We start from the raw sequence: 22,928 nt of genomic DNA, 5'->3' as shown, positions 1-22,928 counted from the left end.
TGGGACAAATCAGTGGTTTTGGATAAATCTGCTAGGACGGCGCACATAGAGCTCAAAACTGGGACTGTCCCAGGTAAATAGGGACGTCTGGTCACTCTAATGATGCATGATGCGATAATTAATATTAACCCTCTCCAGGCAGGCGTTGTAGATTTGCAACAGCTAAATGCCAATTACCTACTTACTCCAACTCCATATTTTATGAGCTTTTTTTTACTCAGGAACCTTTTTTCCCATCCATGCTGATAAACGTGGACGATGCAGACTGTGCAAGAACGGCTACACACAAACAACCTGCCAGAAGTGCAAAGTACTTTTGTTGTTTACAAAGGATAAAAATTGTTTCTTGGAGCACCACACGAAAAAGTGATGTTATTCTGCCACTGTAAAGCTGTTACACTGTGCTTTATGTTTTCATTGTTATGAAAAGTGGTATACACATAAAGTTAGCATTCATATCATTTTCAGTCTTCAGTGTTAATTTATCACACCAGACCAAATCTGCAACATCCCAGAATGCATTGGATGTGAAGGTCTCTCTCTCAAAAAAAAAAAGTCAGGATTGTATATTACTACCCCATATGATCATTTTCCCCAAATATCAGATTTTTTCCTGTTACTAAAATTTAATTTGAGCCTGAGAGGGTTAACTTAGACTTAGATTTAGACTTAGACAGACTTTAATGATCCACAAGGGAAATTAGACACAGTAGCTCACACATCAGATTAAATATGTAAAATTGGCCTGAAAATAATTTCTGTTCAAATATAATTCAAAATTTCTTGGAAACAAAGTGGATCTGTTAAATAAAAAAAATGTAAAATTATTTCTTCAAAGTAGCAGTTCTACGTTGTGACCAGTAGGTGTCGCTGCGCTCTCCCCTCGCCCTCTGCGCCGAAGCGAAGAAGTGCGGTTTATTTACGAGCTGATTCAAAAAGAGAAATGAAACAAAAACTCACATTTCTCTGCGAATAAAACGCACTTTACCGAGTCCTCCGCTTTTCATCAACCGTGAGTACATTCCGATCACAATGCCACAGATATTTATCGTTGATGTTTGTGGTAAAAGTGTTTAAAATGCAGGTTTGTGTTTTTGTGTCTGCAGCTCTTCTGTTCTCGCGTAACAGCGTTATGTCACTTGCGGCTTTAGTACAACAGATTTCGTGGATTTTAGCTCGAAAAATGACGATATAAAGCTTGAAATAACGTAGATGCTTTTGTTTGATCTACATTCGTTTATATATTCCAAACGTGTAGAGCTTTTCTTCATATCTTCGCCTACATTTCATTTACTAGCTATTATTTTAAAGTTACTGTAGTTCCTATTTTCTAATAATGAAATAATAATATAACTAGACTGGTAAACATTTATTTTATGCACATGACATTACTCATTTGCAAACCAAGACTGGAATCTCTGTGTTTTTATACACATTTTTAAAGTGTGTTTGTATTCTGCAGGAAGCAAACCAAATCATTAATGAAATATTCTTTATTTGTTATGCCTTGTTTTGGGGGAGAGTGATATGCCAAAAAAAAAAAAAAAAAGTATAGGTATGATCACAGTTTTATAGAACAGAGGCAAGATTCTGATCTCGATTTGGTCACAGTTTATGTACACGAAGTTGCTTTAATGTTGAAAGTTAATGATAACTATCTGCTTCTTTTGAGAGTTCTTACTTTACTGTGATTGGTTAAATCCACCTTTCACTCACTCAGAGCGTGAAGGAGGCTGAACGGTAGAAAATTAGGTCTGTGTTTATTGCCATAGGGTTCAGATCACAAGCTGATGAGCAAATTACCCATAAAAACTGCTGTGAAGTCCTGATTTAATTGGTAGCAAGTAGAGCTGCAATAATTAATTGGCCAATTGTGACTAGTCGTCAGAGTTTTATTTTTATTTTTTTTCTGGATCTGAAATACACAGACTCAAAACACATTCTACAAATCTTTTTATAACAAGGCAGTGGCATTATTAAATGAAAATACCAGAGTTTGGGACTTGCAAGTCATGACTTGGACTCGAGTCAGACTTGAGTCACTATTTTTAGGACTTGATAAAATAGATTGGACTTGGACTTGAGCCCTGTGACTTGAGAAGACTTTCTATTCTGACCGTAATGATTCACACTAAGATCTTGACAAGACATTTAAAAAGGAAAAATGTGCAACTTATAGAAAGACTTGTATATAAATAAAATATACCATGACTTTTTAAACACATGTTTAGTTTAAAATTCATATAAGTTGCAAAAATGTAAGGTACTTTGGTTTTAATGACTTGCAGCTCAAAGCAGACAACTTGGGCTTGACTTGGACTTATGGGCCAGTGTCTCGAGACTCGACTTGGACTTTCCTATATTTGACTTGGGACTTGACTCGGACTTGAGGTCAAAGACTTGAGACTTACTTGAGACTTGCAAAATGACGACTTGGTCCCACCTCTGGAAAATACCAAAAAAGAAGAAACAATTGTCTTCATCAAAGTACTCCTTATTTGGAAGTTTCTCTATCTAGAAACCTTCAGTCACCATATTTACATTGTTTTATGGTCATTTTTTTTTTTTTTTCCAAGTGTTCACTGTGCAAAATAAATCATTGTTAGACTTGCTGACTAATTGAAAAAGGAATTGCTGACTCGTCCTTGCAGCCCTAGCAGCGAGCAACACTCATGTATGGCAACAAAAGAGCCGGTTATGACCTCAAGCGACCACTAAGAGTCACTGTAGTGTTCGTCTTTGTAGAAACAGAAGCTTATTGTGAGAGCTTGAGTGAGGTAATACAATATAAATGCATTATATTATCTTTTGTGTTTGTGTTTATAGGTTTCACGATGTTGACCTGTGACATTTGCGGTGAGGAGCTGCTGCTGGAGGAGGACCTGAAAACTCACCTGTTACTTAGCCACCTGGAAAACAACATGCACTGCCCCCTCTGCTCTCTGTCCGGGGTCTCCTACGACGAACTGAGCCTTCACATCAACTCCGCACACCCCGACAACCAAAACAAGACCCCCACGAGAACGAAAAGAGACGAAGCCAGTCCAGAGTCCTCATCTAGCCCAGATTTGACTCAATATTTGCCAAGTCCTGAATTATTCGCGTCTTCAGATTGCAGCGGTGCAGACAGTGACATTTCATCTACCTCTAGTCCTTCTCTAGTCAAATCTAAAGCATGTGGTAATAATAATAACATGAATTTGGACAGTTCAGGTTTGAGTCCTTTGAGACAGAACATTCATAAAGTTAAGAAGCACAACAGTGAAACTACAGGTGGAGCGGACAAGAAGAAAAGAATGAGCTCTCCGTTGAAAGGTGAGTTGAAGCAGGACTAACTAAACAGTACCTGGTTTTACAAAAAGCTTGGCCAAAATTTAAGATCCATCCATCCATCCATTTTCGTCCGCTTATCCGGGGCCGGGTCGCGGGGGGAGCAGCCTAAGCAGGGACTCCCAGACTTCCTTCACCCCAGACACGTCCTCCAGCTCCTCCAGGGGGACCCCGAGGCGTTCCCAGGCCAGCCGAGAGACATAGTCCCTCCAGCGTGTCCTGGGTCTTCCCCGGGGCCTCCTCCCGGCGGGACATGCCCGGAACACCTCCGAGGGAGGCGCCCAGGAGGCATCCGGAACAGATGCCCGAGCCACCTCAACTGGCTCCTCTCGACGTGGAGGAGCAGCGGCTCTACTCCGAGCTCCTCCCGTGTGACTGAACTCCTCACCCTATATCTAAGGGAGCGCCCAGCCACCCTGCGGAGGAAACTCATTTCGAGCGCTTGTATCCGCGATCTCGTCCTTTCGGTCACTACCCAGAGCTCATGACCATAGGTGAGAGTAGGAACGAAGACTGACCGGTAAATCGAGAGCTTCGCCTTTCGACTCAGCTCCCTCTTCACCACAACGGTCCGATACAGCGACCGCATCACTGCCGAAGCTGCACCGATCCGCCTGTCAATCTCACGTTCCGTCCTTCCCTCACTCGTGAACAAGACCCCGAGATACTTGAACTCCTCCACTTGAGGCAAAGACTCCCCACCCACCCGGAGAGGGCAAGCCACCTTTTTCCGGTCGAGAACCATGGCCTCGGACTTGGAAGAGCTTCACACTCGGCTGCAAACCGCCCCAGTGCACATTGCAGGTCCTGGTTCGATGAAGCCAACAGGACAACATCGTCCGCAAACAGCAGAGATGAAATCCTGTGGTCCCCAAACCGGACCCCCTCCGGCCCCTGACTGCGCCTAGAAATTCTGTCCATAAATACAATGAACAGAACCGGTGACAAAGGGCAGCCCTGGCGGAGTCCAACATGCACCGGGAACAGGTCTGACTTACTGCCGCAATGCGAACACAGCTCCTGCTCCGGTCATACAGGGACCGGACAGCCCTTAGCAAAGGGCCCCGGACCCCATACTCCCAGAGCACCCCCACAGGACACCACGAGGGACACGGTCGAATGCCTTCTCCAGATCCACAAAACACATGTGGACTGGTTGGGCAAACTCCCATGAACCCTCGAGCACCCTATGGAGAGTGTAGAGCTGGTCAGTGTTCACGGCCAGGACGAAAACCACACTGCTCCTCCTGAATCCGAGGTTCGACTATCGGCCGGATTCTCCTCTCCAGTACCCTGGCATAGACCTTAAAGGCTGAGAAGTGTGATCCCCTATAGTTGGAACACACCCTCCGGTCCCCCTTCTTATACAGAGGACACCACCCCGGTTTGCCATCCAGAGGTACTTCCCCGACCGCCACGCGATGTTGAAGAGGCGTGTCAGCCAAGACAGCCCACAACATCCAGAGACTTCAGGTACTCAGGACGGATCTCATCCAACCCGGAGCCTTGCCACCAAGGAGCTTGCCAACCACCTCAGTGACTTCGGCCAGTGATGGATGAGTCCGCCTCCGAGTCCCCAGCCTCGGCCTCCTCCTCGGAGGACGTGATGGGATTGAGGAGATCCTCAAAGTATTCCTTCCACCGCCGGACAACGTCCCCAGTCGAGTCAACAGCTCTCCCCCGCACTGTAAACAGTGTTGGTGAAGAGCTGCTCCCCCTCCTGAGGCGCCGGACGGTTTGCCAGAATCTCTTTGAGGCCGTCCGATAGTCCTCTCCATGGCCTCCCCGAACTCCTCCCAGCTCCGAGTTTTTGCCTCCGCGACCACACGGGCTGCAGCACGCTTGGCCCGCCGGTACCTTCAGCTGCCTCAGGAGTCCCCGAGCCAGCAAGGCCCGATAGGACTCCTTCTCAGCTTGACAGCATCCCTTACTTCCGTGTCCACCACCGGGTTCTGGGGTTGCCGCCGCGATTCGCCCACAGCTCCATGCATGACAATAGAGGCCGAGAATGAAGCCCACTCGGACTCCATATCTCCAGCCTCCCCGGAATTCCTCCCGGAGGTGCGAGTTGAAGGTCCCTCTGACAGAGGGCTCCGCCAGACGTTCCCAACAGACCCTCACTACACGCTTGGGCCTGCCAGGTCTTTCCGGCTTCCTCCTCCACCAGCGAACCCAACTCACGACCAGGTGTGATCAGTTGACAGCTCAGCCCCTCTCTTCACCCGAGTGTCAAGACACGCGGCCGGAGATCAGATGACACGACGACAAAGTCGATTCATCGACCTCCGGCCTAGGGTGTCCTGGTGCCATGCACTTATGACACCCTTGTGCTCGAACATGGTGTTTGTTATGGACAAACTGTGACTAGCACAGAAGTCCAATAACAAAACACCACTCGGGTTCAGATCGGGAGGCCGTTCCTCCCAATCACCCCTCTCCAAGTGTCACTGTCGTTGCCCACGTGGCGTTGAAGTCCCCCAGGAGAACAACGGAGTGTCGGTGCACTGTCTAGTACCCCTCCCAAGGACTCCAAGAAGGCCGGGTACTCTGCACTGCTGTTCGGCCCGTAGGCCGACACCACAGTGTGTCCCCGACCCGAAGGCGCAGGGACGCGACCCTCTCGTTCACCGGGGTAACTCCAACACACAGCGACTGAGCTGTGGGCAATGAGCAGGCCCACACCAGCCCGCCGCCGCTCCCGCGGCCAACGCCAGAGAAATGGAAGTCCACCCCTTCAAGGAGTTGGGTTCCAGAGCCCAAACTGTGCGTGGAGGTGAGGCCGATATATCTAGTCGGTAACGCTCAACCTCCCGCACAAGCTCAGGCTTTACCCCCCAGCGAGGTGACATTCCATGTCCCCAGAGCTAGTCTCCATGTCCGGAGATCCGGTCGCCGAGGCCCCCGCCGTCGACTGCTGCCCAATCTCTCTGCACCGGCCCCATATGGATCCTCCTGCGGGTGGTGGGCCCACGTGAGGACGGCCCCACGTCGCTCCTTCGGGCTGATGGGGGAGGCTACCAGGCGCTCGCTGGCGAGCAACCCCAGGCCTGGCTCCAGGGTTGACTCCGGGCGAGGCACACTCATCATAGGGGCTTTGAAGTTCTTCGTCTGACAAGTTTTAAGATATAAACACTTAAATCTATCAGAAAATGACTTAAAAGTAGTGAAAGTAGTCTGTCCATGCAGCAAGATAATTTTACTTGACAAATTATCTTAAAATAAACGACCTCTAGACTAGATTAAACAGTTTCAGAACTAGTAAGTAGGTAATAAATCTGAAAATGAGATGAAAAACCTGAGAAATCTGAAGCTGTATTCACGCTCCTGGTTTGGTCCTCGCACACCTGTCACAATAACAAATTTTGAAGCACGATATATTGGTACAAAAAACAGTGCGATACGAGATCATATTGAAAATATCTTGTGCCAGTTTTGCAATTTCTGAATAGGCAGTACTGTAGTATTAAAGGTTCTGGATTAGTTAAAGGCATTCATTGTGAAACTTTTCTGGTGGAGGGTCCGTCAAATGCTATTCTCCATAGACGGGTTATTGCTTTGTCTGGAATTTTTGACAGTATGACATTAAACCTTTCTATCTTCATGAAGACCAAACCAAATTACAGGTCAGATCTGTCAGAATGCCTGTTTTTCTAAGCATTTCAGAGCTATAAAACCACCTGTAATTGAAAAAAATGTAAGGTAGAGCTGTTTAATGTCATACTCTTGGACATTCCAAGCAGAGTAATGAGATTTCCATAGAAACAACAAGGTTACTGGCTCATTATAAAAAAGTTACACAGTATACCTTTAAAAATTGACTGTTGTGAGCTTTAAGTCATGTTATAATGTTGTTTCCTCCTCAAAAACAGACCTAGAGTTCTGTTTTGTTTTATTCACACATTTTGAGTAACCCTTTATTAAGAGTCTGTCTACATCTCCAAACCTCAAATGCTCTGTGCCACCTTGTGATGTCATGAAGTAGTAGTTTAGTAGCTCCTTTTAATCTTTTAATTCAGTAGAGATTGTCAATTCTAGGGCTGAAATCATCACAAATGATTGTAGAAATTTATATGGAGTTTAAAAGCACAGTGGAGCACTTCCTCTATCACCACATGACATCACAAGGTGGAACAGAGTGCTTTCTGTTTGAGAGAAGAGCTCAGCCTAAATATGCAGGTGCAACTCCAGGTATGTTTTTGATCAGGAAACAACATTATAACATAGATCGGAAAAGTAATGGTGTAATAATTATTTGTTCTACTCTAAGTTATTGCATAAAACTAGCAAAAATCTCTCCACTATTACAAATAAAAAGTACACCCAATAACTTTTGAGCCCCACCTATCTTATATTGAACGATAAGTCGATACAGTAGTTATCGTGACAGGCCTAGGTCCAGGTTTAGTCTGAGGTTAGTCCTGATGTAGATTTAATTTGGTCCTGTTCTAATTATGGTTTAGTTCCAGGTTTAATCCCAGGTTAGACCCTATTTGATGCAAGTGTGAATGCAGCTATAAGGTTGTAACTTTACTGCAGCTCTTGTGGGATGCAGTGGACATTACTTTGCAGTTTATGTCATCAATATCTCCTGGGGATGTGATGCAAACTGAAGGCACTGCTCTGTTAGAAACACAAATTTGACTTAATCTAATGTTTATTTTAACACAATCTGACCTGAAAAAACTTAGCTGGAACCATAAAAAGAGAAATGATTTGTGCGCTTAAACAAGTCTAAAGTTTAAATTAGTTTTGTATTTGAGTTTTCAGATCTTAAATCTTTTGTCTGTATTTGTGTCACCATGGTAACTGCTGAACACTCCCCCAATAGAGATAAACGTAGAACAGTGCCCCCATTGGTGTTATTCTCACGGATCTGAGTAAAGCATATTTCCTTGTGATCACCAGAAAACGCTCAATCGCACTTTGTTAAGTTCCTTTATTCTCTTTTGACATGGTTAGTTCCCACTGTCGCCTGCAGAGGGCGCAAATGTCATATGGAACTCACTGGAGGAAGCGTCTGTTTGGACTTTTTCCATTCATATGTTTTATTTAAGTGCTGTAATTAAGCCACAAAATAAGTTTAGCTGTTGAAACAGGTGGTGTTACATTAGAATATGCTGTGTGTTTAGCTCTGTCTGCTGTATAGGTACTCCCTGATTGAGACCTTTGTTTATTTTGCTCTAATTAAAATCACAAATACCATACCTTTCTCCACAAACAACAAACTCTTTTCTTATTCTGCATAAAAACTGCTAAACCTGTATTTTAGATCTGTACAATGATAATTCTTGTATTAGTTTGTCAGTTCAAATTTCAGTTTTATTGTAAATTGTCCTGGAACAGAATACTTTTTTTAAAACATACTTCACAAATCTAATCGCAGTTGCCTCTTGTTGTTGTTTCAGAGAGGCGGTTTGTGTGTCCCATGTGTGCCTGTGTCTGCACCGACTCGTTCAGCCTCCAAGAACACGTGGAGCTGCATCTGGATCCTGCGTATACTGCACAAGGTACAGCACAAAAACCAGCTCATTGTAAACTTTTTGGTTGGGGGTCACCTGCTTGTTCTGTGGACATGTCATTGCTCTGTCTGGAAACTTCCACAGTATGACATTAAACAGCTTTATCTTATTTTTATTAAAGTACAAGTAGTTTTATAGCTCAAAAATACCTAGAAAAATTAGAATCCTGACTGAGTGGGGTCGCTTTTCCACAGATCTGACCTGTAATTGGTCTGGTTTGGTCTCCATAAAGAAGGAAAGGTTTAATACCGTACTGTGAAACATTCCAGACAAACAATAATAATTCTAGGTGAAAATTACCTGACTTTAAATACAGTTGCATAAAGATACATTCCTCACGTAGGCCGTTTTTCTGGCTCTTGTCTTGTATCATAAGAGAAAAGGCTGTGCAATCCACCAAAACGGTGAAATACAATGACCATTTAACACACGTAATATGACTGCCTTAATTTATATTTCTTATCTTTATGAATATGGAGAAAGAGCAGGAACAGGACGCACAAACCAAACTCCTAAATGCGTCCCATGTGTTCGAGATAAAGTCCATTCTTCTGGGGAACAAAAGTTATAAGAACTCGAAAAGGAGTGTGTTGTAACTCTGCTGCCACGTGTCTGTCCCGTTAACGGTCCTTCGTGTTGATGCTCTGTTAAAGCCAAATGGAGCGAATTATCCCCTGTTCAGAGAAGCGGCCCGATAGCCTGGTTCATCAGCCGGGTTCACTTCGTGGAAACCGTCTGACCTCGCAGTGTTAGAATTCGTTAGCTCGACAGTAGGCGAGTACTATTTTTCATTTAACCAATCGCTGCTATTTGGTCGTGATGTATGTAATGCGTCGCTAACGGGGCTAACTGGTATATTAAACTTTTCCCAAATCCCGTAGGAAGAAGGACAATAACGTCTTTCCCCTTGATGAAATTCACCAAACATTCTCTTTATTGAATTGAATCGTTGACAACACAGAATGTCTGGCTTTTTGCTGATTGGCTGGTGCCCGAACTCACACTTCTGGAGTTTTTGCAAACCGTCTAGTGCAGGGATGTCAAACATACAGCCCGGGGCCCTCCAAGACCTTTAATCTGGCCCTCGGCTGATTTTCTACTAAAAGATTTAATTTATATTTTCTATTAAAATATTGGTAATTCGCTGCGGTGTTTATCACAGCAGCGTCTCCAGCGCCTCTGTGCGTGGCCCCTCCCACCAGAACAGCACAAATGAAGACTTGTTTCTTTCCAAAAGCTCTTAAAGGACGATCGTTTTGACTGTTGACCGTGGAAAGTGGACACCGAGTGCAGGACTTTCCAAGAAGTTTCAGCTTTAAACCCTCGATGTCGGGAATTGCTGCCAACACTGAATATATGTCTTTTCGCTGATTGGCTGGTGCCCGAACTCCCACTTCCAGGGTTTTTGTGAACCATCTAGTAGTGTATTCCGATTCCTGACCTAGTCGCTGAAGAGAAATGAAATTGAGTGGAGGCTTTGGCTAGCGGCCTGATCCAACCGAACTGAACCGTGTGTTCCTGTGCACTCTTGGTCCGTGGTTTCTTCTGGCGCAGACACCTGCCGCCGCACCACAACCTGCTGTTTTTGAACTGAATCTATAAAAGTCTATAAAAGTTCACATTCGATCTGGATCAAACAAGCAGACTTTAGCACTTTTCTGGTCTGATTACGCCCTTAGTCATGGTTTAGTCTTGTTACTGTCCTGATTTAGTCCTGGGTTTGTTCTTGGTTTAGTGTTTTTTCAGTTCTTTTTCCACTCTTCTTCCAGGCTTCCAGTGTCCGATGTGCTCTGTCGCTTGCTCCGATAGCTTCTCTCTTCAGGAACATGTGGAATTACATTTAGAGCCCGGGGCCTCTGTAAACGGTGAGTTAGATCCTACATTGCTGGGCCATCATACATATCCTAGAACGTAGAAATACCAGTTTCTTCTATCCGGTTTCTTCTCAGCGAGTCCTGGTTCAGACCTTAAACTGGCCCGCAGGCTTCAGGAGGAGGAGGAGCAGATGAGGAGAGAGGAAGAGGCAAGAACGGAGAAAGAAGAGTTCAAGAAGCTACAGGTGAGGCAGTATTTTTGCATTTTGGACATTGGTTATTAAAATCTAAAGTTTAAAACATATTCTTTCTCTCTTTGGATCATGACACTCTGTTAAACAATTACAGAATTCTATTAAAGAAAGCAGCGCGTGAACATTAAGTTTATGTTACAGTTTCATCTAATTACAGTTTCTAGGGCGTCAAAGGATCAGATTGTTTTACCCGTATGTGATCTGTAAATGATTTGTTCGTGTCAGTGTAAGCAGCTCAGTTCACTCAGTTTCATTTTGTGATAAAATATTACAAAAATTGTGCTGTTTTGGTTAGTTTATAAAGTTAGTTGCCAGTACGATCAGAACTGCTGCTCTACATGGAGACAAGGAGTGGGAGACACGGGGAGACACAGAGAGACATGCGGGGATACAAGGAGACATGCGGAGATAATGCGGAGACACAGGGAGATGCGGGGAGACATGCAGAGACACAGGGAGACACGGGGAGACATGAGGAGATACGGGGAGATGCGGAGAGACATACAGAGATATGCAGAGACATGGGGAGACATAGGGAGACATAGGGACAGGAGACACAGGGAGACGTGGGGAGACACGCTGAGACAGGGGGAGACGCGGGGAGACATGAGGAGACCCAGGGAGACATGGGGAGACACAGAGAGATGTGGTGAGACATGCAGGGAGACATGCGGAGACACAGGGAGACATGGGGAGACACAGAGAGATGTGGTGAGACATGCAGAGACACAGGGAGACATGCGAAGACACAGGGAGATGCGGGGAGACATGCAGAGACACAGGGTGATGCAGGGAGACACGGGGAGACATGCGGAGACACAGGGAGACGCGGGGAGACATGCAGAGACATGGGGAGACATAGGGAGACATAGGGACAGGAGACGTGGGGAGACACGCTGAGACATGAGGAGATACGGGGAGACGCGGGGAGACATGCGGAGACGCAGGGAGACACAGGAAGACGTGGAGACTCAGGGAGACACAGGAAGACATGTGGAGACTCAGGGAGACACAGGAAGACATGTGGGGACTCAGGGAAACACAGGAAGACAGGTGGAGACTCAGGGAGACGCGGGGAGACATGAGGAGATACGGGGAGACGCGGGGAGACATAGGGAGACATAGGGACAGGAGACGTGGGGAGACACGCTGAGACAGGGGGAGACACGCTGAGACGGGGAGACATGAGGAGATACGGGGAGACATGAGGAGATACGGGGAGACATGAGGAGATACGGGGAGACATGAGGAGATACAGGGAGACGCGGGAGATATGCGGAGATGCAGGGAGACATGCGGAGACACAGGGAGATGCAGGGAGACATGCGGAGACACAGGGAGATGCAGGGAGACATGCGGAGACACGGGGAGACGCGGGGAGACACGGGAGACACGGGGAGACGCGGGGAGACATGTGGAGACTCAGGGAGACACAGGAAGACACAGGGAGACATAGGGAGATGTGGAGATGCGAGGAGATTCAGGGAGACATGCGGAGACATGCGGAGACATGTGGAGACATGTGGAGACACGGGGAGACATGCGGAGACATGTGGAGACACGGGGAGACATGCGGAGACGCGGGGAGACATGGGGAGACATAGGGACGCACGGGGAGACAATGCATTGCAGTGAACAATTAGAATGCCTGGAATGAGTTAAAAAAGTGATGAATAGTTGGATCAAGTTGGACATGGCTCACATCTAGGTATTTCCTTCTTTTTGAGTCTTTTTCACCTTTTTAAAACTGTTCTCCCGTGTCCACGCTGTTTGCAGAAGCAGTTTGGCCTGGATGGCAGTGGGGGCTATCGTAAACAGATGGAGCAGAGACTGGAGCGGGCTGTGGCTCGTGGACTCATGGATCCAGCCGAGTTTCACAGTAAAAGAGCAGAGATGATGGAGGCTTTAGCCACAGGGCAGGACGACGGCCAGACCAGGACTCAGGGTACGGGAACAGGACAGACGTGGGGCTCTGTTAAACATACAGAAACAATATTATTTTATTTAGAGATAGACCAGTATATCAGTTGGACGATAGTTTCACTTTTTAGCATATCTGATATCAGCTTTAAATCTCCTGCACAGGCCAATATCTGGTTTTGTCCAACCAGCTGTCTAAAGAATATGCTTAAAACTTTACTCTGAATACATAAAAACCTGACTACACAACTGTCTTATGGATTTATGTTAAAAATAGAATAGAATAGAAGGCCTTTATTGTCATTATGCACAGTTCCTCCTTCAAAGTGCAAAATAACAAACAAACAAACAGTTCTCAGTGCAAAGTTGAGTTCACTGTGGTGACAGCTTTGGGAAAGAAACTGTCCTTGAGTCAGTTTGTTCTGACTGGTATGGACTTGAAGCGCCTGCAACAGGTTGAAGAGGTGGAAGTATGTGTGTATTGTCCTTTATGATGTTCCTCGCTCTGCTGAGACAGTAGGAGTTGTAGATGGTGGATATGGAAGGCAAAGGGCAGACAATAATTTCCTGTGCAGTGTTGGTGACCCTCTGTAAAATAAGGCAGTGAATGAGTCTGTCGTAAAGTTGTAAAGTGTAGTAAAGTAAAGTAAAATTATAAAACATGAGGAAAATAATCAAAATCGGCCTTACATATCGATTGAAAAATATCGGCAAAGCTTATCAGATTCTAAACATTCACTGATGTCGGTCAATTTTATTGAACCTTATGGAGTTTATGCTGTAGTCAAGTTTTTGGTGTTTCATTTTTAACAGTGAGGGTGATTAGGCATGCACAGTATGTCAAAAAAAATTAAAAATTAAAAATCACAGTTTTCTTTAAAGCCAGATCGCAATTTTGTTTTTCATCAGGAGTTTGAGAGTTCACTATTCACTGTGATTGGTTTATTCTGTGTGTCATTCACTCTGTAGCTGACCAATAAGAGAAGAGGGTGAGGAAAACTTGTCTGTATTTGAGCTTGAAATGCATAAAATAAAGAAATAGTGAATTAAGACATCAGCAAAAGCATGAGATCACAATTCAATTTTTATTGCTCTGTCCTACTCAGTTGTAGCCAGGCTGGTGCCACCTAGTGCCTCCGCTCAATTTTATTTCTCTCCAGCGACTATATCAGGAATCAGAACACAGTAGAAGGTTTGCAAAAACCCTGGAAGTGCAAGTTCGGGCACCAGCCAATCAGCGAAAAGCCATATATTCTGTGTTGTCAACGATTCCCAACATCGAGGATTTAAAGATGGAATAAAGAGAATGTTTGGTGAATTTCATCAAGGGTAAAGACGTTATTGTCCTTCTTCCTACGGGATTTGGGAAAAGCTTAATATACCAGTTGGCCTTGTTAGCGGCGCATTACATACGTCACAACCAAATGGCAGCAATTGGTTAAATGAAAAAACGTACCAGCCTCCCGTTGAGCGAATGAATCACTGCGAGGTTAGACGGTTTCTATGAACTGAAACCGACTGATTAATCAGGCAAACTCAGTTGTACTCCCACTACAAACCCATTGTGGTCTCAGAAAGAGCCTTCCTTGTGCATAAATTGTCTTTATTTTCGATGGAATTGATGTGAGTTTATGACGTAGGTAGAGGTATTCCATTTTAGAACTCAACATTATTCCTGTATTTCCAACTTTTTGGTTTCTCTTCACAAAACTTTGATGAGTGTTTACCTCAGATACTTTCCTACCAAACCAGGAGAAAGAAAGAAAGAAAGATACGACGTTGTTGCTGTGATCTGAAAGCCAGTTTTAAATCCCTGTGTCTTTTCTGCAGGTGTGTTGAAGGTTTTATCAGAGCATTACCAGTCTGAGGCCAGAGACTGCGCGCACGTTTGGCTGTGCGCAGACACCGACCACTTCTGCTCCTCCGAGGGGGACCGAGGCTGGGGCTGTGGCTACAGGAACTTTCAAATGCTGCTGTCCTCCCTGCTCAGGCTGGAGGAGTACGCTGCTGTCCTGCCAGGTACTAAAGAAATATAATCATGTAATGCACAATAATGTCAGGTGTTTGATTTGACTGTCCCTGCTAACACTGTGCCCTTAGTAACGTTGTTTTTCTTTCAGACATGACAGTGCCCAGTATCCCTCGGGTGCAGGGTCTTATCCAGGAGGCCTGGGGCGAGGGGCTGGATCCACGCGGAGCCTCTCACTTTAACAACAGACTCCAGGGAACGAGAGCCTGGATCGGAGCCACGGAAATCTACAGCCTGCTCACCTCTCTGCATGTCAGGTGAGGCGGGACTAAACCAGGACCAGGACTGAACCAGGACCAGGACTAATCCGTGTATCATTCGGTCATTCGTTTTTCAAAGAAAATGAAAGAATAACAGCTGTTTTCTTCATTATTTATCTCTAAAAACAAAATGAAAAAAAAAAGGGATAATGCTTTGTTTTTTCAGTTTTCGATGAAAAAAATGTTTAACGGTTGTTTCCCGTTTCCGTGACTTAAACTGTAATGCCGGACTTTTGCGCCGCATATGGACTGAACCAGGACTTAACCAGGACTAAAACAGGTCTAAACCGGGTCTAAACCAGTTCTAAACCAGTCGCAGTCCTAGTCTCTGTTCTGGTCTGGTCCTGGTCTGGTCCCGGTCTGGTCCCGGTTTCAGTCCTGGTCTGGCCCTGGTTCGGTCCTGGTCTCAGTCCTAAACCAGGACTAAACTAGAACTGAACCAGGTCTAAACCAGGTCTAAACCAGTTCTAAACCAGTTGTAAACCGGTCGCAGTCCTGGTCTCCGTCCCAGTCTTGTCCCAGTCTAAAACAGGACTAGCACAGGTCTAAAACAGGACTAGCACAGGTCTAAAACAGGACTAGCACAGGTCTAAAACAGGACTAGCACACGTCTAAAACAGGACTAGCACAGGTCTAAAACAGGGCTTAATCCAGGTCTAAATCAGGGTAAAACAGGACTAAATCAGGTCTAAAACAGGCCTTAACCCAGGCCTAAACCAGGTCTAAACAAGGTCTAAACCAGGTTAAAACAGGACTAAATCAGGTCTAAAATAGAACTAACATGGGTCTAAAACAGGTCGTAAACCAGGTCTAAACCAGGGCTAAACCAGGGCTAAACCAGGGTAAAACAGGACTAAATAAGGATTAAAATAGAACTAACACGGGTCTAAAACAGGTCTTAACCCATGTCTAAACCAGGGTAAAACAGGACTAAATAAGGTCTAAATCGGCACAGAAACGGTGCTCTCTGGAAATGTGTGAAACATGTCCTCCAATGTGTTAATTGAGGTTTAGATTTTTAAAATAAAATTTCCAGCAAAAGTATAATTTTCTTATTACCTTAACTCAACTCTTTTTGTAGCATTTTAGATTTATCTAGACTAAAGTACTGACCGAAGTACCAATTTATTAAAAAGTTACTAAACAAAATGTAATTGGGTAAATGTAAATATTGTGAAAACTACGTGCGGGTTTAGTTGGACTGTGGTATTTTAAGCAAAGTTCAAGCGTAAGACACGACTCTTTTTGTTGAGTCTAGACTCTTTGTGCTCTTTGGATTAGCCGCAAAACTGATAAAACTACAAGAAGAAGAAGATAACCAAGCACTGCTGTCAACAAATGTGAAATAATATTGATTAAACGTAGCGCACCTTAAGCTGGAGCTGTGACATTAATGGAATGTAATCGTCAATGATCAGGTTGGGTGATTTTGATTGTTAGGTCTACAGTCCTCTCTCAGTAAAAGCTTGTCCAAATAATTTCCCTTGTGGATCAATAAAGTTTGTCTACGTCTAAGTCTGTTGTGTTTTGGAGCAGAGTTCAAACTGGAGAGAAAGACTTTTTGTTTGAAAAGGCAGTTCTCAAAAGTAAATCTTGTTTATGTCCAGGAAATACAAAATGGCTTTATATTGTTTGACATTTTGTATTTATTTAAGACACAATTAATAAAAAAATGGGCATTTAGCTCAAAGATATAATTATTATTGTGTTGTCTTGTTTTATTATAAAGTATTTAGTAGGGCTTAGTGTCATTAAGAAGTTGCCGATACGATACATACCTCGATACATAGGCCACGATACGATACATATCTCGATACAGTGCACTTTCGATTCGATACGGTTCAATAAAAAATAAAGTCTAAATCATGGCTGTGATACTAAGTCTTTGTTAAATCACTTCTTGTCCAAAGTTCATATGAAACACAAACATTTTAATCATTAAAACAGTGAAAATGTCAAATGTGTCGCATAAACGAGTTCCCTTTTGCTAAACAAGCAGTAAAACTATAGCAGTTTAACAAAAAAATGTAGTAAAATATACCACAAAATTCTCTTGGTGATATATCGATACAGCAGCCCACGATATCGATACTGTATCATCACAAAGATATGATACTATTCATCGATATTTCCATATTTTTGCACACCCCTAGTGTTTAGTTGGCCTCATTCATCAGATGGTTTCACTTCGTGGAAACCTCGTCTGACCTTGCAGCATTAGAATTCATTCGCTTGACGGTAGGTGGGTACTTTTTTTCATTTAACCGATCGCTGCTATTTGGTCATGATGTATGTAAAGTTCCACTAACGGGGATAACTGGTATATTAAGCTTTTCCCAAATCCCGTAGGAAGAAGGACAATAACGTCTTTACCCTTGATGAAATTCACCAAACATTCTCTTTATTCCATCTTTAAATCCTCGATCTCAGGAATCGTTGACAACACAGAATATATGGCTCTTCACTGATTGGCTGGTGCCCGAACTCGCACTTCTGTGGTTTTTGTGAATCGTCTATTGTATTCCAATTCCTGATCTAATCGCTGGAGACAAATGAAGTTGAGTGGAGGCACTAGGTGGCGCCAGCCTGACTAGTATTTAGTAGTAGTAGTAGTAGTAGTACTAGTTACGTAGTAGTAGTCCAGTTATGTTATTGATTAGGAAACAAGTAGGGTGACCAGATTTTCAAAATAAAAAAACTGGGACACCCCCTGTTTATGGCGGTTGGTAATAATACAATTGTGAATCGAGTGTGTAATAAAGGAAAATTGTTCTACACTCGGTCCATTCACGACTAACATGTGTCAGTATAGTCACATTTTATTTGTGTTTTGGTCAGTTTTAAGCAGCTTTTCTGTATTTTGAATAAACAAATGACAAGGTATGTCTCTCTTTACTGTTGGCGGGGATCAGATTGGTTAAAAATAGGGAAACCAGGGACATTTCTTGTATAAAACCAGGACAAATCAATGGTTTTGGATAAATCCATTGGGACAGGGGACACAGGGCTCAAAACTGGGACTGTCCTGAAGAAATAGGGACGTCTGGACACCCTACTTCTATAAACAACATTATAACAGAAGTCGGAAAATTATGTAATAGTGGCACTTTTAAATAAGTCTCCATCTACAGTAGGCGTTTTAATGTTAACATGCTTTTATTCACCGTCGTTGCAGGGCTCGTATAGTGGACTTCCACCAGCCCACCGGTCCTGGAGACACACACCCGCGGCTGTTCGAATGGGTCAAACAGTACTTCAGCCGGGGTCAAAACAGCGGCAGACTCCCCCCTCGGATCATCCACACCAAACTACCTCCGCTCTACCTGCAGCACCAAGGTTTGAGTCACATCACTTGCAGTAAAATCCACTTTCATTTAGACTAGAGCTGGTATTAAACAACACATATGATGCAACATTGACTTTTTGAGTTTTTAAACATTTTAGATTGTTGTGGCGTTATCAAAAACACACCTGGAGTTGTATTTTTACTTCATTCATGCTTGTTAATCCTCTAATCCTGAGTTGTCGCTCAGTTCTCATTTTGCCAGTTTTGTTGTGTCACAGGTAAAACTTTGGACTTTTCCCACACATTTGTTTAAGTCTGTAAAACATCACCAGACTCATTCTACAGTCAAACTGTGTCCACAACGAATGCATGGCTCTAATAGTGGAGCATTCACAGGGAGAACAAGGACTCCGTTTGTTTATTTTGTTTATTGTTTAGCACCAACGCCCCAAATGCTGATTCATCTGACCTCGCAGCATTAGGATTCGTTCACTCGATGGTAGGCGAGTACTTTTTTTATTTAACCAGTCACTGCTATTTGGTCGTGACGTATGTAATGCACCGCTAATGAGGCTAACTGGTATATTAAGCTTTTCCCAAATACCGTAGGAAGAAAGACAATAACGTCTTTTCCCTTGATAAAATTCACCAAACATTCTCTTTGTTTCGGCTTTAAATCCCCGATCTCAGGAATCGTTGCCAACACAGAATGTATGGCTCTTCGCTGATTGGCTGGTGTACGGACTCGCGCTTACAGGGTTTTTGCAAACCGTCTAGTGCAGGGGTGGGCAAACTACGGCCGGGGGCTATATGCGGCCCTTTAATCTTCTTAATCTGGCCCACCAAAATTGATAATAGCCAGTGTTTTTCAAAGTAATTTCAGTAAATAGTAAATATCGTGGGACCTGAAAGACAGATATTTTGTTGTAATGCTTTGTAATGATTTTCATTTATGGGATATTTCAATAACAATGGATATTTTCTACATATCCCATGTTATGTTTTTCTCTTATGAGATGGATTACCAAAAAACTCCATCCATCTGCTCCTGGTCCGGCCCTTCTGTCAAATTTTAAAACCCTTTGTGGCCCTAGAGTCAAAAAGTTTGCCCACCCCTGGTCTAGTGTATTCTGATTCCTGACCTAGTCACTGGAGAGAAATTAAATTGAGCAGAGGCACTAGGTGGCACTAGCCTGGCTACGCAAATGCCTCACTTGAAACAAAGATGTGCATTGTAAGTTAGAAAATGTGAAATACTTATCCCATGGTGATCAAAAGCTGATTTAAAAAGATGATTTAAAGCCGAATTAATGCATTTGTCCTTTAAAAGTCGGGGCCAATTTAGAGATTTCACCAGTAGTCATTTGGAAGCTGTTTTTGCTTCGTCAGGTTAGTGCCACCTCGTGCCTCCGCTCAATTTCAACCTCGAAAGTGCAAGTTCGGGCACCAGCCAATCAGCGAAGAGACAGAGGATTTAAGGCCGGAACAAAGAGAATGTTTGGTGAATTTTATCAGGGGAAAGACGTTATTGTCCTTTTTCCTAAGGGATTTGGGAAAAGCTTAATATACTACCAGTTAGTCCTGTTAACGGCGCTTTACATACGTCACGACGAAATAGCAGCGATTGGTTAAATAAAAGTACCAAGTATCCGCCTACCATTGAGCGAACGAATCTGAATGCTGCGAAGTCAGACAATTTCCACAAAGTGAAACTGACTGATGAATCAGGCTAGTTTTAGCTACCGTCAAGATTAGAAAAGAGAGCACTGAAATGTCTACAGCGCTCTACTACAGCAAGTTATTGATACTTTCTTTGCAGCTGATCAACTTCCCTTGGTGGTGCGATGCTAACTGTAGGCTCTGCTCTGTCTGAAGCTCTGTTACACATGTTAGATTGTGTTCAAAAAGATCAGATTAAAGCCTGAACAAAATGAGTTGACTTGGCAAAAAAGATCTCACTGGTTGTAGTTTCAGCTGTTAAACAAATTGCCCTCAAAAAACATTACAGACACAACAAGACAAAAAAAACACTCCAACAGATCCATGAACAACTGTGTTGATTGTAGGCTCCTGAAAATGTGTTCTTTAAATCTATTTTGTATTTTCCTTGAGTTTTCAGACTGTTAGAAAAGTTTTAAGACAGTGTTGTTGTGTTCTGTTGTTGTGTTGTGTGAGTCACCATGGTAACTGCTGAACATTCCACCGTAGGCACACATGTAGAACATCATTTTTAAATAGAACCCTGCACTCTGCGTATATACTGTAACTGAATTCTAGCTTTTCTTTTTTCATGATTTGTGTCCAGGTCACAGCCGGACAGTGGTGGGGCTGGAGCAGAAGAGGAGTGGAGCTCTCTGTTTGTTGATCCTGGATCCTGGCTGTTCTTCCTCGGATCTCAGACGAATTTTCAGGCCAGATTCGGTAAACGCTGCGCTGCGACAGATGCGCAGGTTTCCCTCTGGACTCAAGCACAAGCAGTACCAGCTGGTGGCAGCAGAGGGCGTCCTCTCTGAGCAAGACAAACAGGTCAACATGTGTTTTTATGTCCATCAGTCCAGAGACCTCAAACCAGGAGGCAGGATTAAACCAGTTCTAAACACAGACTAAAACAGGATTAAACCAGGTCTAAACGCAGACTAAAACAGGATTAAACCAGGTCTAAAACAGGACCACACTAGGTCTTAAACAGGCTAAATCACAAAAGCAGTTCTAGACCAGAAGGTCTAAAACGGGACTAGACTAAAATTATCAGACGGGCTGTTCTTGCCACCATTTTGAGGACTTTTGACCAGTCAGACCAGCTCATTGATTACCCATAGGTTTGATTAAATACGACTACAACTTCTGTTTACACTCTAGTCCCTCTGGCCAGGTGTAAACAAACACTGAGGTCGTTTTTACATTTTACTCTATCTCTGTACTAACCCTAGTGCACACAAAATTTTGTTCAGTTTACTTAATGCAAGCACGAACTCACAAAGTCTTTTTGAAACAAACGCCGACAGACCCAGGCTCACCTGTAGACCCACTCAGCCTCACCTGTACAGACAGACCCACTCGGGCTTTCCTGTACAGACTCCCCTGTCAAGCGCTCTCATAGCAGCTGTTTAATACAAATCAGAATGTGACTGTCATGTTCACATTGGCCCAAGTTCACTTCTCTCTGAGCAAATGCTCATCGACATAACTTGTGCCACTGTGAAAATGACAATAGTTCTATATTACACCAAATGGATTTTTGTGAGCTTTGAGTCATGTTATAACGGCATTACCTCATGAAAAACACCTGGAGTTGTGTTTTGTTTCATTCACACATGTTTAAGTAATCCTTTTATTATTAATCTGTCTACAAGCTCAAACTATTAACTGAAGGTGTTCCACCTTGTGATGTCATGCAGTGGTAGCTTTCATGTTAAGGGCTACCTTTTACCTTAGTTCACTAGATCTAAACATCTAAACATCTAAATCTAAACTATATCCACAACAGAATTTATAACGGATCTAAATAAGAACTAAACCAGATCTAAAACCAGAGTAAACAAGGTCTAAGCCAGGTCTAAACTGAGACTAAACCAAGCCTAAAACTGGATTTAACCAGGTGAAAACCAGGTCTAAAACAGGTCTCTGGACTAACTGCTTTTTGCTGAACATTCTTCTGATGTAACATCACTCACACTTGTTGTTTTCTTTTGACAGGTTTGTGTTTTGAATTCAAAGACATTACACGCCGAGCGGATCCCGTGACCAGATCCTCATTCATCTCAGCACAAATATGAAGCTTTTATTTATACTGTTTTAATTGTGTTGTTTACCTAAATAAATGTCTTTTGTCTCTCCCTGTTCCTTGAAAGAGAGTGGTGCATTCTGGGTAAACCTTGAGGCCACTGTTTGTAGACCACAGTTAAAACCAAACCTCAAGAGGAGAAATCAGCAGGATGGACTTTACTCTATATTATTAAATTTGTTTCATTGTTGTTGACCAAAATTTCATTTCCCTCAGGATCAGTTAAGTGTGTCTATCTATCTGTCTATCTATCTATCTGTCTATCTATCTATCTATCTATCTATCTATCTATCTATCTATCTATCTATCTATCTATCTATCTATCTATCTAGTCTAGATCTCTGTCTAGATAGATCTAGATGATAGTCTGTCTATCGATATATAGACTAGATATAGATAGACGATAGTCTATCTGTCTATCGATCTGTCTATCTGTCTATCTATCTGTCTATCTATCTATCTATCTATCTATCTATCTGTCTATCTGTCTATCTATATATCTATCTGTCTGTCTATCTATCTGTCTGTCTATCTATCTGTCTGTCTATCTGTCTATCTATCTATCTATCTATCTATCTATCTATCTATCTATGTCTATCTATCTGTCTATCTATCTGTCTGTCTGTCTGTCTGTCTGTCTGTCTATCTGTCTGTCTGTCTGTCTGTCTATCTGTCTATCTGTCTATCTATCTGTCTGTCTATCTATCTATCTGTCTGTCTGTCTGTCTGTCT

At 43.4% G+C, this 22,928-nt stretch overlaps 1 protein-coding gene across 3 annotated transcripts; it reads left to right on the top strand.

Annotated features, from left to right (window-relative positions):
- The first annotated feature begins 892 nt into the window (after positions 1-892).
- zufsp (zinc finger containing ubiquitin peptidase 1) lies at positions 893-22,252 on the top strand. Of its 3 annotated transcripts, none has more exons than XM_020923682.2 (11): positions 893-1,012; positions 2,827-3,315; positions 8,736-8,837; positions 10,619-10,714; positions 10,799-10,908; positions 12,694-12,862; positions 14,668-14,856; positions 14,958-15,123; positions 18,302-18,462; positions 20,718-20,938; positions 22,109-22,252. In XM_020923682.2, exons 2-11 carry the CDS (start codon positions 2,835-2,837, stop codon positions 22,154-22,156), a joined length of 1,743 nt encoding a protein of 580 aa, XP_020779341.2. In that variant the 5' UTR covers positions 893-1,012; positions 2,827-2,834; the 3' UTR covers positions 22,157-22,252. The 3 variants fall into 3 exon arrangements, with proteins under 3 accessions (XP_020779341.2, XP_055020239.1, XP_055020238.1); XM_055164264.1 differs by having other exon boundaries at positions 913-1,084; positions 2,827-3,180; XM_055164263.1 differs by having other exon boundaries at positions 914-1,084.
- The last annotated feature ends 676 nt before the right edge of the window (positions 22,253-22,928 follow it).

This window comes from Boleophthalmus pectinirostris, unplaced genomic scaffold (assembly GCF_026225935.1).
Source record: "Boleophthalmus pectinirostris isolate CB_2022bp ecotype Guang Dong unplaced genomic scaffold, ASM2622593v1 HiC_scaffold_6, whole genome shotgun sequence".
NCBI lineage: Eukaryota > Metazoa > Chordata > Actinopteri > Gobiiformes > Gobiidae > Boleophthalmus > Boleophthalmus pectinirostris.
This window is presented reverse-complemented; position numbering and strand designations above follow the sequence as displayed.